Source organism: Choloepus didactylus, chromosome 18, assembly GCF_015220235.1.
Source record: "Choloepus didactylus isolate mChoDid1 chromosome 18, mChoDid1.pri, whole genome shotgun sequence".
Lineage (NCBI taxonomy): Eukaryota > Metazoa > Chordata > Mammalia > Pilosa > Megalonychidae > Choloepus > Choloepus didactylus.
The window spans coordinates 49,259,931-49,275,415 of NC_051324.1; the positions used below are offsets into that span (position 1 = coordinate 49,259,931).

At 56.6% G+C, this 15,485-nt stretch overlaps 2 protein-coding genes across 4 annotated transcripts; one reads left to right on the forward strand and one right to left on the reverse strand.

Moving 5' to 3' along the window:
• Positions 1 to 321: 321 nt before the first annotated feature.
• MIEN1 (migration and invasion enhancer 1) lies at positions 322 to 1,736 on the reverse strand. Its single transcript, XM_037809112.1, has 4 exons — positions 1,587 to 1,736; positions 1,387 to 1,484; positions 854 to 930; positions 322 to 771 (listed from the first exon to the last, which is right to left on the reverse strand). Exons 1-4 carry the CDS (start codon positions 1,673 to 1,675, stop codon positions 688 to 690), a joined length of 348 nt encoding a protein of 115 aa, XP_037665040.1. The 5' UTR covers positions 1,676 to 1,736; the 3' UTR covers positions 322 to 687.
• A 4,411-nt stretch (positions 1,737 to 6,147) lies between these two features.
• GRB7 (growth factor receptor bound protein 7) lies at positions 6,148 to 14,574 on the forward strand. Of its 3 annotated transcripts, none has more exons than XM_037808911.1 (15): positions 6,148 to 6,328; positions 10,403 to 10,559; positions 10,658 to 10,808; positions 10,966 to 11,122; positions 11,253 to 11,374; positions 11,468 to 11,545; positions 11,851 to 11,988; positions 12,306 to 12,416; positions 12,630 to 12,728; positions 12,951 to 13,031; positions 13,119 to 13,235; positions 13,416 to 13,476; positions 13,566 to 13,653; positions 13,757 to 13,850; positions 14,054 to 14,574. In XM_037808911.1, the coding sequence occupies exons 2-15, from the start codon at positions 10,408 to 10,410 to the stop codon at positions 14,198 to 14,200; spliced, it is 1,596 nt and encodes a 531-aa protein (XP_037664839.1). In that variant the 5' UTR covers positions 6,148 to 6,328; positions 10,403 to 10,407; the 3' UTR covers positions 14,201 to 14,574. The 3 variants fall into 3 exon arrangements, with proteins under 3 accessions (XP_037664839.1, XP_037664841.1, XP_037664840.1); XM_037808912.1 differs by having other exon boundaries at positions 6,322 to 6,435; XM_037808913.1 differs by lacking the exon at positions 10,403 to 10,559.
• The last annotated feature ends 911 nt before the right edge of the window (positions 14,575 to 15,485 follow it).

Sequence of the window (15,485 nt, forward strand, 5' to 3'; positions counted from 1 at the left end):
GGTGATGTTGGGGAGCTGGGAATTTGAGAGCCTTTTGATAACCAAATCATTCTTGGCTTAGAACAAACTAATTCCTCAAGCCACCCACCAGAATGGGGTAATTTCTGCCCTCTGGGTAAAGGGGATTGGGTGGGGGAAAGAAGAGGTAGTGTCTACCGTGTGACTCATTTTCCCTGCCTTGGCTATCAGGGGAGCCTACTGAACTAAGATGGAGCCCCCAGTAAAGCCCACCCACCCAGCACAGCCACCCTGCTGGTACAAAGGCGGGGCTGGCTTTTGTGCCCCCACATCTCTGGGTCGGACATAAAACACGCTAGTTGGCACAGTGCTTGTAGTGCCACTTTATTGCCAAAAATTGACACTGCCCAGAGCTGGAGAGGAATAAATTAAAACTACAGTGGCATCTGACAGGTACTGCCAAGCTGAAAAGGGGACTGGGCTTCTCTGGGCACTGATGCTGGGCAGGGAGTACAAGCTGGCTGTGGAAATGTCCATGGGGAGGATCTCTCTCCCATCCCCAAGACCACAGAAGCTTCTATTCCCTGCTTATATCCCAAGGGGCAAAGTGGAGGCCCCTTGCTTCCAGGAGCTCTGAGGGAAAAGAGGCCAGAGGAGCCCCCAGCAGGGCCAAAGGGGAGACCAAGGCTTGGTCTCCAGAACAGAGCAGGAATCCAGGATCACGTGCAGTCACAGGATGACGCAGGGAGGACGGCTGTTGGTGATCTTTTCTAGGGGTTCTCCATTACTGGCTCTTCGGATGGCCTCAATGAGCTAGAGAGCAGAGACAGGAATAGGATGAGGCACTGTAGGGGCAGAGTGACCCAGGGATTCTCCCAGCACTGCAAATACTCACATCTTTCTCATAAGGAAAGCCCCCGTTCTCTAGCTTGGAGAACACCAGCTGTCCATTGATCTCGATCTCAAAGGCCCCTGGTATTAAATGGATGAATGAAGGGTATGCTGGAGTAGAGGCAGGCATCTGAGAAGGCCCTCCAAATGGGGGGTCCTCTGTGCCCCTTAGGCTTCACACAGACTCCATGTCCCCCACTGGCCCCATTAGAGACTATTTGTAGCTCTTTCAACCAATGCTGGGCCAATCTTAAAGGAACCTAAGGGAAGCCCACCTGGGTCCCTTTGAACCATGCTTCATCACCCAGTGGGGCTCTCCTCCAAAACTACAATTCTGCAGTCTCACCAATTTTTCTCTACAGGCCTCATCTATGATCCCCACCCCCCACCTATGGAAGGGGTCTTACGTTGGTTGGACATTTTACTATGTGTCAGACACTGCTAGACGCTATTATAAAACAGTATGTCCGAGCTAGAAAGTGGTAGAGCTGGGATTTGGAACATAGACTGACTCAGCAGGTGTTCTACGGGCCTCACCTGTGCCCCCCAGGCGCGACTCGATCTCGATGCCAGGATACTGCTCCTTCACGGCGCTCGCCAGCTCCAGGTAGGTCGCCTCGAAGCCGCAGGGTTCACTGGGGAGAAGGGATCTGGGGTTGGCTGGGGTTTGGGGGGTGAGGCCTTCCGTGGACCCATCCCTGTCGGGCTCGCGTCTCCCACCGGGTGGGGCCGCTCACCAGTACTCCACGACGATGCGGACCCCACTCCCCGGTTCCACTTCCCCGGGAGGGGGCGCCACGGACATCGGCCCCGGCTCCCCACTCATCGCGGCCCGCTCTGCTGCGGTCGCTGCTTCCGGGTGTGACGCGACGGCGTGAGCACGTGACGGGGCGGGGCCGCGGGGCCGAGCCGGGGACTAGCGCTGCGCCCGGGCGCCCCCTGCAGGCTGCGGCCGCGGTGACGGATTGACCCTTGTCCCGGCACGCGGGCTCGCGTCCAGCGCTCCAGGCTGCGCCCGCGCGGGTTCACACCGCCGTCCCTGGCCCGGGTTCGCAGAGGGCCGGACTTGCCCCACAGCCGGTATCACCTGGACCTTGGGCTTATTTAATCTCATGCAATATCTTAGACTTCCAAGTCCTTTCCGTTTACAAAAAGGAAGGGAAAGCAGTGGGACGAGCAGCCCCAGGGTCTTGGGGATGGATTGGGTATGAGAGTTGCCATTTCTCTCTCACATTCTGACGGCATTTTTCAACCACCCCATAATTACACAGCCAGGTGCCTCTGACTCCGAAGCCCTAAACTGCCTCTTCCCTGCATATGGGAACCTTAGGCTCTGGGGCACCCATTCCTCAGGCTCTTCTCTCATCATGTGCACCCAGTTCTGGCACGGCGCCTGTCTCATCGCGGCCTCTTACTACGGGCTGGCATCATTATTCCCATTTTGCAACTCTGGAAACAAGCTGCCTAAGTCCTCGCTGCTTATGGAGTACCATCTTTGTATCCTAACAGGTCTTCCCACTTAGCATTCCTTCAGCCCGTTCATTTTTAGCAATTGAGTGTTAAAAAGTTGGGGAACCATCACACGATCCAGTTTTAGAACACTCCTGCCTGTTTACAGTCAATCCATTCACCCAATGTCAGCCTTAGGCAACCACTGATCTGCTTTAGGGCTCTACAAATTGGCCTTTTCTCGACATTTCACTTAAACGGGATTCCACAATACGTGGTCTTTTGCTTCTGGCTTCTCTTTTGCCATGGTTTTGAGATTCATCCATACTGTAACATGTATCTGTACTTTGCTCCTTTTCTTTGCTGAGAAGTATTCCATTTGTTTATCCATTCACCAGTTGATGGACATTTGGGTTTCCTGTTTTGGCTAATTTTGAATAATGCTGCTATGTACATTTGTTATGTGTCTTTGTATGGACATGTTTCCATTTCTCTTAGAGAAATTCCTAGGAGTGGAATTTCTGGTTTGTACGGTAAGTTTATTTTTAATTTTTTAAGAAACTGCCAAACTGCTTTTCAGAGTGGCTGCACCATTTTACATTCCAGCCAACCATGAATGAGGATTCCAGTTTCTCCACATCCCTGCCAACATTTGTTATTGCCTGTCTGATTAGCCATCTGAGTGGGTGTGAGGTAGTATCTCGTCGTTTTAATTTGCATTTCCCTGATGACTAATGATGTTGAGCACCTTTTCATGTGCTTATTAGCTATTTGTACATCTTTGGAGAAATGTCTATTCAAATCTTTTGCCTATTTTTAATTGGGTTGTCTTTTTATATTGTTTAAGTATTCTGTGTATGTTTTAGATACAAGTCTCTTATCAGATGTATATGATTTATAAATAGTTTGTTCCATTATATGGGTTGTCTTTTCACTTTCTTGATGTTTTTATTTGTAACACAGAAGTTTTTCATTTTGATGAAATGCAATTTATCTATTTTTTTTTCTTTTGTGTCTTGTGCTTTGGTGTATCTAAGAGCTCTGCCTAACCAAGGTCACGAAGATTTCTGTCCCATGGTTTCTTCTAGGAGTTTTATAGTTTTAGCTCTTACATTAGATCTATGACTTTTTTTTTTTTTTTTTTAATGGAGGCTGGTGTTTTATTCATGGGCCTGTCAGCCTCCATCCTGCCTCCCTGGGTGAGGGAGGAGGGGATAGGATAGAGGGGAAGGGAAGAGAGGCCAGGAGGGGGCAGACTGCAGCCAGCTGCCCTTTGTGGACATATTCCAGTGTGGTGACAATGGTGTGCATGTCCAGCTCCACGCTGCCAGCCCAGGTCCCCATATCCCCGATTTCTTTGAGCCCCTGGTTGAAGTCCACTATCATGATCCAACGGCCCATCTGCTTGGCACTTGGGGTGGCCTGGACCTGCAGAGGCTTCAGTCTTCACCTCGTGGTCTAGCATCCTCTGGTTCATGGAGGTCTGGGCCATACCTATGCTAAGTGATCCACCAAAGCTTCTATCAGGAAGGTCACTGTAGTGATGGCCTCTGAACTCTTCTTCCTCTGCAGCTCCTCGTGTTCATCCTCCTTGGCCTGGTGCTCCTTCAGCAGGTGGGACCACCTGGGTCAGTCATGTCAGGCTGGGCACTGGCCAAGTCAGGACCACTCCATTCAGGAGCTGCAACCTGCACCTCTGCTCTGGTGGGCCTGGCTCACATGACCGCAGCCCCTATGACAGATTCTGAGATACTTTTTGTGTATGGTGTGAGGTGAGGATCTAAATTCATCTTTCAGCATGTGGATATTTGATTGTCTCAGCACTGTTTGTTGAGAACACTTTCCTTTCTCCCATTGAATTGTCTTGGCACCTTTGTGGAAAATTGATTGAGGAGAAATGTAGGGATTTAGATTTGAACCCTTGATTCTGTCCCATGGATGTACAAATCCATTCTTTTTGTTGGTTCCTTTTTTTTTAATTAAAAAAAATCAGATATGATTTATCCAGAGTAAAATGCACCCTCTTGAGTGTACAGTTCTGTGAGTCCTCACAAACACACACAGTTGTGCCTCCGCCACCAGGACCCAGACACTGACCAGCTCCACTCCCTCTCCACGGGTCCCTGCACCCTGCTATTCTCACCCCCGCCCCCGCCCCATCTCCACACCTGCTTTCTGCCCCTTCCAGAAAGCCATATGAATGGAATCCTACAGCACTCAGCCCTCGGGTCTGGCTCCCCTCTCCACTCCATTCCTCACCATCCAGAGTGAGCTTTCCAAGCTGTAAACCTGCCCACTGCCCTTTGCCTCCACTTAAGCCCAGATAGACCCTGCAGGGTCTGGCCTCGGTGCACAGTTTGGACAGAGAAGACGGATAGCTCTTCAACCTTGTTTGCAATAGGACACATTCCTGGGTCCCAGCCCCAGTGGCTGAGATTCAGTAGATGGGAGGAGACCGGAGACCTATTTGTACACCAGCCCAGGGAGATATGGAGGCAGGAGGTCACAGGCCATGCTTTGGGAAACCCAGCTGCGATTGGTCCCAAGCCCTTGCCTTTCTCCACACCTGCCAGGTCTTACCTGTGTGGCCTCATCTCCTTCCCTTCCCTGGCACCCCCTCTTGCCTCTCAGTGTTGTCTCTACGCCTGCCAGCTCCCATCCCCACCCCCGTCAGCTTCCCTCAGCTCAGTTGTCACTTCCACAGAGAAGTCTCCAACTCCCTGTTACTCATTCTCTCATCACAGTTGTCACCTGTCATTTCTTATTTACTCCTGTGAGCCTTGATGAACGTCATTCTCCCCGACTGAGCTGCCCGAGGATAAGGGCGGGGTCTGGTTTTGGTGCTCACTACCCGCCATATCCCAGTGCCTGGCATGGGGCTGGCATAGAGCAGGCACTTAACAAATATCAGTTGAACAAAGGAATGAATGACTGAATTGTCCACTCTGCCTTGTGCACATGCTGCTGACCTCGTCTTCCCCCCCCCACCTCTTTGCTTGACCCACTCATACTGGTTTTTCAAGGAAAGCCCAGTTTGGAGAAAGTTGAGGCTGGAGCCACTCCTCTGCTCCCCCAGGGCACACCTTGTTATCCTGTGGATTGTTTGTTTACCCAACGGTCAGCCCATCAGGATGGGAAGGCTGCAGCTGCCTTTGATCATTAGCCCCTCTCCCCTGTCCCCTGTGTTTGTGTAGGTCTGATCGAGAGAGTTAAAGTGGTCACTCTGCAGGGTGGCCCCTCATGACCCGGTCAGGGCTTTCCCCATATCACCGGCTCCTCCTGTCTCCCACTGTGGGACCCTACCTAAGCCCTACGATTTCAGAAGGGGAAGCTGAGACCCGGGGTTTTTCTCAGAAGGGAGGACATACTCTGGGTGACCTGGAGAGGCCAGGGCACAGCCTACGGGTGGCCAGACTGTGGCTGGCAGTCAAGGGGCAGGCCATGTTGCTGGACACCCCTCTGGCTGGCTTCCCTCCTTCTCAGAGTGCTCTTTGCCCGCGGAGGTGGGACCCAGAGCCCCAGACAGGCCCCCTAGCTTGGCCAATAAATAGGCCAGGTTTGGGGTGGGGTGGGACCATGTCCCCTTACCCTCCAGCCCCCAACCCCCTCCCTCTCAGGTAGTCAGGGCTCTTGATTTTCCCTCGATGCCGTTCTGCTCCACTGTCTTCCCCGCCTCTCCTCGGGCACCTGCACCCTCCCCTGGTACCTGCTGCCAGGCTAGGACGGGCAAAAACAATCCCAGCCGGCGTAGGGTGTCAGGGAGTCTCCGCCCCCTTCTCCTTTGCTTCCTCCTCCCAGGCTCCGCCCCCAGGCCCCGCCCCCACCTGCCCAAGATAATTTTAGCTTCCTTGGGCTTGGAGTCTGGACACACAGGGCTCCCCGCCGACTTCTACGTCCAAAGTCTGGACACCCTCCCGCCACCTGTAGAGAAACCGGAGCGGATTTGAAATCAAACCCAGGTGTGCCGGGTTCCTAGACAGAGCCCGACTTTGGACCCGGTGTCCTGCCACTCCTGCTGGGGCTCTTCTAGGTAAGGGGACTGAGATCGGCCCCAGATGACATCCCATCCCCACCCCTAGCTGCACCAGGGCCCCAGGCTGTGCCCGACTCGGGGCCAGGAGCTGGCTGGCTGCCCAGGTGGGTGGGCAGGCGGTGGGTCTTGCTCTTCCGCGCCCCTTCCCCCTCGGTGATGTCAGGCGGGGGTGGGGAGTGGGGGGACGGGGAGGGAGAAGGGGGAACAGGTAGTTAAGGCCTGGTGTCTGTCCCTAAACCGGTGGCCCTCAGCCAGGTACACCGTCATCCAGGGTCCAGGTAAGGACCAGAGCAGCCACCTCACCTTGGGGGTGGGGACCTGAATCAGTGTGGAAACATTCAGTCTCCTGCTGTGTTAGGCTGGTGGTCTCACTTTCGTTTTTCCTCCACCCTTCCATCCCGCCCCTTCCTCAGTCCTCCCCAGTCTCATTTCCTGTCCTCCCCAGTCCTGCGTCCCCTCCCCATCCCCCCCTCTGGATAAACCAGCTGATGGGGCTGGGGAAGGAAGAGTGTACATTGTCGCCTGAGGGAGACTTCGCTTACCCAACCCACCCAGAAAGAGAGCCGGGAGGGCTTCTGCCCCCACCTCACTCCCTGGCTTAGCCTGATTTGTCCTCAGTTTGGGCTTCCCCAAGTCTCTACCCAAGGCAAATGTCCCCGTGGGAGCCCCCACCCCCCATTCGGAGGGCAGTAAAGGAAAGGTGTTCTCTAAATCGCTGGAATTCCATCTTTCCCGATTGTGGCGCCTCCGGGCCCAGGCCTGAGGGCAGCTCCGGGATAAGGGGTCCTGCCCTCTGATGGAAGGTGGGGTGGGATGGGGCGGGGTAGGCCTGGGGACCCCTCCTGGCTTCAGAATGAAATAGTCTAGGAAGGCTGGAGGGCTAGGCTGGGAGGGACTGCTGGGTGGAACCTAGAGAGAGGGTGTGTGTTTTGGGGGGTGGTGGGAAACATACGATCCTGTCGGGTGACACCGGGGTCCAGGGCCTGAGCTCCCTGGCATACTGGGGACAGAGAATGCACCTGCCTGCTTCTTGGAAACCTTCCCCACCGCCCCCAGGAACTGCCCCTCTTGGCCTTCCTGGCCCGGACTCTGCTGCCTCCTCTCCCCAATTTCCTACTCTAGGGTGGGAATGGGGGTGGGGGGCACCTCCATAAAGGCGAGCAGCCTGTAATGATTAACTCCACTGGCTCCACACTGGCATTCTTCCTAAATTAAATTTTAAAAGAGCTGCCCGCCTTCCCCCCCACCCCACACCCCACTTTTCCCATTGGATGTTTTCTTTCCGGAATAAGGTTGTGGGCGGGGCCTCAGGGCCCTGCGCCCTCCCCCCAATTCCAGGTCACCTAGGGGTTTCCTGCCTGCTCACCTGGGGCCTGCGGGGGCCAGCTTCCCCAAAGGTAAATCCTGATGGGGGCGGGACCAGATGGGGCCCTCTCAGCTCTCCCCCTGCCTGCCCTTGGCGTAGGTCTCTGCTCCCACCCTGGGAAGTACCGAAAGTGGCCTTGTTTTCTGTTGGCCTTAAACACTGGGTCCTGCTACCCGCCCTTGGGGCAAGCCAGGTGGGGCAAGATTCAGGAAGTAAACCAGGAGGCAGGGTGACGGGGCGAGGGTGGGCCAGATCTGCAGGGTGACGGGGTGAGGGTGGGCCAGAGCTGCAGAAGCAGGACAGGCTGTCGGGGAGCGGTGGCTTGGAGTTGCAGCATTGAAGAGACAAATTGACTTTGGGGGTTGATTTCTCCAACGGAAGCCCTCCTAGGGCTCCAGTTTGAAAGCTCAAGATCTCTTGGGATGGGGGCTTCCCAGACCCCACAGAGAGGACCCCCTTTCTCTCGACCTCATCTCTTTGGTCCTGCCAGCTTCACTCCTCTCCGGCTTTGAGGACAGAAGGATCCGAAGGGCCGGACCAGAGTCCTGAGTCTGTCCTCCTGCCCTCTGAGGCGGGACTCATCTGATTTGAATCCCTGCACCCCCCTGCCAACCCTGCCCCCCGGGATTCTTCCCGGGGGTGTGTGTGGGGGAGGGGCTGGGCCCTCTGGCCACCTGGCTCTTGGTTTCGGACTTGGGGACGGGACAGCCCCTGCAGCCCCTCCCCCTTTCCCTCCCTGCAATGAGGTCACCCGGGCTCCTCTTGCCGGAGGCTAGCTCGGGCGGGGGCGGGGGCCTTGTGTTTTGGTGTTGAGGTTACCTGGGTCTGTTTATGTTCCAGGGAGGTGTGTCTTGCCCTTCCCGGGAGCCCCTCCCTGGCTCGGCTCGCTCTCTCCAGCGTCTTTTGCCCGGTCTGCCTGTCTACATCCGTCCTCTTGAGCGTGTGACTTTCTGTTCTGGGCCCTGGGGTACCTTTGGCCAGGACACTCAGCAGAGGCCTGCGAGTGTGTGAGGAGGAGCCTCATCCCCTGGGGAGTGATAGGGATGGGTCCTCTTGGCTGGCTGAGTTCTGGGCGCTAGGGTGGGCGGCAGCAGCAGAAAGAGAGCCTGGTGGGTCCCTGAGAGCGGGTAGGGAGGGCTGAGTACTGCGATGGGGAGGGATGGGGACACCACTGCGAGGCCATCCCCACTCCAGAGGGGCCTCTGAATCCAGGCCGGGCCTTCTCGCTCTCCTTCCTGGGTCAGGGGCTCCGGGGCTGGGTGGTGGCTTCAGGACTGGGGCTGGCTGGTTGGGGAACCCACCTGGACTGGGGGAGTTGGCCAAGGGTGGGAGGAGGAGATGATGTCGGAGAAGCCTCGGCCCCACGTCCTCCCGCTGCCCTGTGCCTCCCCCTCTCCTCCCAGGATACCTGCAGGTTGGGGGGAGGGGGCAGAGAAGGGTTGTTTGTGTTTCTCCCAAGCCAGGAAGTTGTGCAGATGAGTCAAGGTTGAATGGAGAGCCCAGGCAATGGTGTCCCCGCCCTGCCCTGACTCACCTGTCTCCCAGTCCCTCATGCCCTCACTTAAGGATCAGGTGTCTGCCCCATCCTGGGGGCAATATCAGGTGCTCCCGGCAGCCTTATAGGACCGGCCTGGCCAGTGTTCTGGGAATGGGCAGGGGGCTGGGAACTGGCTGGGATTGGCCACTTCTCCCGGGTCCTCCGAAGACAGCCCAGTGAGGTGCCTGCTTGGTTCCCGTGGAGAAGGGGCCCCCACTGCCTCTACCACCCAGTGGGCATCTTTTCTTCGTCTTTCCCATCCTGACTTGTCCTGGGGGCCTGTGCACTACCTGTGGGTGATAAGGCATGGGTAAGATTCTGGCCTTGCCTGGGGGTGTTGGGGTGTCCTCAGAGCAGGGGGTGGATGAGACAGGCACACGCTGCTTGGTGCAGAGGCCCCAGCACAGTGCTGAGAGTGAGCTGATAGGGATGAATGTGGAAAATCCAGGAAGGCTGCCCAGAAAAGGTGGCAGTGGCAGTGGGGCTTGAAGAGAGATTTGCAGGAGGAGCTGCCAGGTTTGGGGGCTGCTGGAGCAAAGGCCCTGAGGCTAGCCCTTCCGCTCCCACCACAGCAGAGTCTGCCTTCCTGGTTCTGGTCATGCCCTTCCCCACCTCCATCTCCCCTTCTGTGCATCACTCATCACTTGGGCAGGTGTTGCCACAACAGGCTCTGGCAACTGGGTCTGGCAACAAAGCTCTGGGAAAACCCGGGGCAGAGCCCAGCGGAGTGAGTGCCCCATGTTCAGAGGCAGAGCGGTGGCCCTTTGTACTGACACTGAGAGCCTGAGCCCCACAGTCTGTGGGTTGTGCAGTCTTTGTTGCTGCTGCAGTCTTGTGGTGGGGCCCTCTCAGCTCTTCTCCCCTGGGCAACTCGGGACTAAAGGAAGAGCACTGAACTTGGAGTCCAAAACCAGGTTCCACCTCCTTGATTCACCTGTGATCTGGGGCAAGCAAGCATCCTTCTCAGGAACTCAAGTGTCCCCTTTTGTAAACTGGGGCTCCTTCTACCCTTCCCCAAGGGCTCCTGGGAAAATCCATTTAGAGGGGGAGCAGTGAGGTGCTGTGTGAATTCTGACAGCTGTGTGAAGGCAGGAGGTCTGGGTCCTCTCGGCCCCTCTCCCAGGACAAGGGGACACAAGGGTGCGTTCAGCTCCCTCTTCTCCCTCAGATGTCATGGAGCTGGATCTGTCTCCACCTCATCTCAGCAGTTCCCCAGAAGATCTGTGCCCAGCCCCTGAGACCCCTCCTGGGACTCCCCCACCCCCTGATTCCCCTCTGCCTGGGGAGGTGAAGAAGTCCAGGCCCCTGCCCATCCCGACCAGCAGGTACAATGAGGCAGTGCAGGGGGGAGAGGCTGGGGGGGGGTCCGTGGCAGGTGATACATAGAGGCTTAAGAGTCAACTCCCCCCACCCCACCCCACAGGAAACTTCGCGAGGAAGAGCTACGGGCAACCTCTCTGCCCTCCATCCCCAACCCCTTCCCTGAGCTCTGCAGCCCTCCTTCACAGAGCCCCATTCTTGGGGGGCCGTCCAACACAAGGGGTCTGCTCCCCCGAGATGCCAGTCGCCCCCATGTGAGTTTTCCTGGGAAACAAGAGAAGGCAAGGATGGGGGAGGGAATCTCTGGGGTGGATATAGTGCTACTTCATGGGGGGTGGGGTGTCCGCAAGTGGGGGAAGGGAAAGAACCATCCTTTGACCTCCACCAAATCATCTGCTCCCTGGAGTATAGGTGGTCAAGGTGTACAGTGAAGATGGCACCTGCCGGTCTGTGGAGGTGGCGGCGGGGGCCACAGCTCGCCACGTGTGTGAAATGCTGGTGCAGCGAGTGCATGCCCTGAGCGATGAGAACTGGGGGCTGGTGGAGTGCCACCCCCATTTAGCACTGGGTGAGTTGGGGTACAGGGGAGCTGCCTGGACCGCGAGGCCATGCCTCACATCTGAGCATAGGCACATGGGTCCTCAGGGGGAAAGGGACTGGCTGGTCCCCACTGACCCGTCATTTGCCCTTGACCTTAGAGCGGGGCTTGGAGGACCATGAGTCTGTGGTAGAAGTGCAGGCTGCCTGGCCTGTTGGCGGAGACAGCCGCTTTGTCTTCAGGAAAAACTTTGCCAAGTATGAGCTGTTCAAGAGCTCCCCAGTAAGTGCATGTGTGAGGTTCTGGGTGCTGGGACACCCCTATTCCCAACTTGGAGGCCATGATCCCTGATCTTTGACCCCTTTCTCTCCCCAGCACTCCCTGTTCCCAGAAAAGATGGTTTCCAGTTGTCTTGATGCCCACACGGGCATATCCCATGAAGATCTCATTCAGGTGAGGGGGCCCCCCTTTTCACCCCATTTGACCCCATGTTCATGCCCACCCATCCCTCCCACCCCAGCATCCCCAGTGCTTCCAGCCCTATGCCTTGTGCCTCCCTCTACATGGTGGAAAGAGCCCAGCTGTGGGTATGGACAAGCCGCTTCCCCTGCCCGGGCATCAGGTTCTTATTCTGCAAAATGGGGACAATTAATGCACACAGAGCACCTCCTCGTAAAGGAGGGTCCTCTGAAGACCCCGGGGTCGGTCCACCAGCCCCTCCAGGTCTCTCACCCCCCACCTGCTTTCCTCCCCCTCAGAACTTCCTGAACGCGGGCAGCTTCCCTGAGATCCAGGGCTTCCTACAGCTGCGGGGGTCGGGACGCAAGCTCTGGAAACGCTTCTTCTGCTTCCTGCGCCGGTCTGGCCTCTACTACTCCGCCAAGGGCACCTCCAAGGTGAGCGCTCGGTGCCAGCCCCAGCCGGGGTGCCCCACCTCTGGTCCTTCTAGAAGTCACCCACTCCCAGTTGGAACCAGGACCTCTGCCCCTGGGCCCCGAGACCCTCTCCCCAGGCTGGCTATCTCCAGGCTCCTGCCCCCACCCTCCTGCCCAGCTTACCCACTTCCGGAGGTAGCAGTGGAAAAGGCAGGTGTGCTGTGTGACCTCAGGCACTTCCCTGCCCCTCTCTGGGCCTGAATCTCCCCAGCTGGCTTACGGAGGCAATAATGGGGTATAGGGTCTGCCTACACCGAGTCCTTCACTTGTCTGCTCAGGATCCCAGGCACCTGCAGTACGTGGCAGATGTGAACGAGTCCAACGTGTACGTGGTGACCCAGGGCCGCAAGCTCTATGGGATGCCCACGGACTTTGGCTTCTGTGTCAAGGTGAAGACCCTGGCCCGGGAGGGAGTGGTTGCTGCTTGGGGTCCAGGATCCTCCTTGGGGCTTCTGAGCTCTATTCTGGGACACCCAAATGCTTCTTTCTATACCTTGTCCCAGTTGGAGACCCCTTAAGTTCTTCCTTGCCCCATGGAGTTGGGGGACAGATGTCTGATCTTAAAGACAGATCTGGGACCAGCCAGTTTCCTCTCCCTGTAGCCTAACAAGCTTCGGAATGGCCACAAGGGGCTCCGCATCTTCTGCAGCGACGATGAGCAGAGCCGTGCCTGCTGGCTGGCTGCTTTCCGTCTCTTCAAGGTGAGGCCCTGCCTTTGGCATCCCTGGCATAAGGGAAGTCTCTGGAATAAGGGGCAGCACAGCCCCTCTCTCTGAGAAGCCCTGGTCCAAGGACTGGAGTCACAGCGCTGGCTTCTGGAAGCTCCTTCTTCAAGGGCAGAGACCCAGCCCTGCTCTTGGGAGTCCCAGCTCAGCCACGGGGCTTGCCTAACCCCGGGCCCTCTTTCTTTCCCTACCTCCCAGTACGGGGCGCAGCTGTATAAGAATTACCAGCAGGCGCAGTCTCGCCACCTCCGCCCGTCCTGTTGGGGTTCCCCACCCTTGGTGAGTGTGGAGGGGCCATAGCGGGGGGTGGGGAGAGTACACCTTAGCCCTGTATTGACCCCTTTCCCCATCCTATCTCATCTCCAGAGGAGCGTCTCGGATAACACCCTGGTGGCCATGGACTTCTCCGGCCATGCTGGGCGTGTCATTGAGAACCCTGGGGAAGCTCTGAGTGCAGCCCTGGAGGAGGCCCAGGCCTGGAGGGTGAGGGGCCGGCACCCATCTGCACGTCTGTGCGCGGACCCCCTCTCCATATGGGTTTCCCTGGAGTGGGAGGGAGGAAGAGAGGGGTAAGGGGACAGACCCCCAGCCCGGCTGGGGAAAGGGGATCTACATTCCTGGTGTGCCAGGCTCTGACTTCCTTCTGTTCCCCACACTTGGCAGAAGAAGACGAACCACCGCCTGAGTCTTCCTACCCCGTGCTCAGGCACTAGCCTCAGTGCAGGTGAGTGGGGGCCCAGTGTCCTCCCTGGGGCGGGCAGGATGGGGGTCCCCTCCCCGGGGGGTGACTCTCCTTCTGCCTCCCCCACCCAGCCATCCACCGCACCCAACTCTGGTTCCACGGACGCATTTCCCGCGAGGAGAGCCAGCGGCTCATTGGGCAGCAGGGCCTGGTGGACGGGTAAGGGGCAGGGCTGGGCGGGGCAGCAGGCCCCGGGGAGGAGAGACCCTGGGTCAAGGTGGTAGCAGCATGTCCTCAGGTGATGTTGCCCTGTTCCCTGCAGCCTGTTTCTGGTCCGGGAGAGTCAGCGGAATCCACAGGGCTTCGTCCTCTCCCTGTGCCACCTGCAGAAAGTCAAGCATTATCTCATCCTGCCGGTGAGTAATCCCCTCCTTCCTTGAGAGGCCACGATTCCTGCACTGCACACCCAGGGCTCCTGGCAACTTGTCCTCCTCATCGAGCTCCCACCAAAGGCTGCCCCAGCCTGAAAGAGAAAAGGGGACATCTGCCCTGGCCCAGGAGGGAGCTCCCCAAACCTCATGCCCTTCCCTGACTTTCCACCTCTCTGGCCATACCCCAGAGTGAGGAGGAGGGCCGCGCCTACTTCAGCATGGACGACGGCCAGACCCGCTTCACAGACCTGCTGCAGCTCGTGGAGTTCCACCAGCTGAACCGCGGCATCCTGCCCTGCTTGCTGCGCCACTGCTGTACCCGCGTGGCCCTCTGAGCCCTGTCTCAGCCCTGCTTCAGCTGCACCCTGAGCCTGCTTCAGAGTGGGCTCGGGGTGTACAGAGGGTGGGGACAGGATCAAGAACAACTGGAGGGTGCCCCTCCCACTCTGGTTTTCTCTCCTGCTCCTTCCCCTCCGTCAGGCAGAAAGTACCCCCTGTCCAGTCCACCCTCAACCCTTTTCCTCACGGGAGTGCACCCGAGGTGGCCCTCTCCCCTTTATGGGGCTCGGGGGGCACTGCTCTGGGGCAGGACATTATGGAAGAACCGGGGCAGCCAGGTGGTCCCACGACGCAAACTTTGTACAGACTGAGAGGCCAGTTGATTTGCTCTATTTTATACCAGTGACAATAAAGGTTATTTTTTGATATACCTATGAGTTCAGTCTGGCCAAACCCTGATGTTAGAAGAGGGCCGGGAAGAAGAGGGTCAGTTGAGGCCTTGGGGAATGTCCTCGGACCAGCCAGCCTGGATGTTTCCGGAGGGTCATCTGAGCATCTCCAGTATGGAGCCTGCACAACATAGTGGGTGCCCAGAAATTGCTTGTTAAATGAATGGACAAGGGACTGTCACCTGGGTGAGGTTCCCTGACAGGGCCTGGGAGCTGGAGATGAGTCAGACCTGCCCTCAGCAAGTCCTGGACAAGCTGGTGGGATAATAAGTCTGCATATTAGTACAGGATTTCCCCCTCATGGCCTGTTCACATTCATTTTGTCATTAAAAAAAGAAAAGGAAAATGGAAACCAAGATTTCCAGTGTAAGAGAAAAGAGATAAACATAAAACAAAGATGTAAAAACCCTGCAATCCTAAATCGGAATTGGAAGTATCCATAGGAATTCAAGATGTATTTTCTCTTACATTTTTTTTCTAGCTCTATTTACCAAAAAGGCTTTAGAAAAATGACCACCTAATAGCAGTGACTACCCCCAGACCCCAGAATGTATTCCTAAATGCTATTTCCCATTGAAAGGAACTAGGGTTCCAGACAAATGGCTGAATCCAGGTCTAGGGCAAGAAATGGACATGATGAGTCTGGAACATTTTGTTCTACTAGAAAGCAAGGAAACTATCCAAGGCTACTGGGGTGAGGCCAGAAGGAGTCTGGAGCCAAGTTGACTGGGCTTCCATTGACTAAGGTGGGACAACATGAACATAAAAAGAACAACCACTGCAATGGAGCAGAACATACCCCAGATGTGGAAATCCATGAGTTCATTCAGAATGACACACAAAAAGAAAAGCACTTTGGACATCTTTGGAATTTGCTAGAGAAACAATTTAT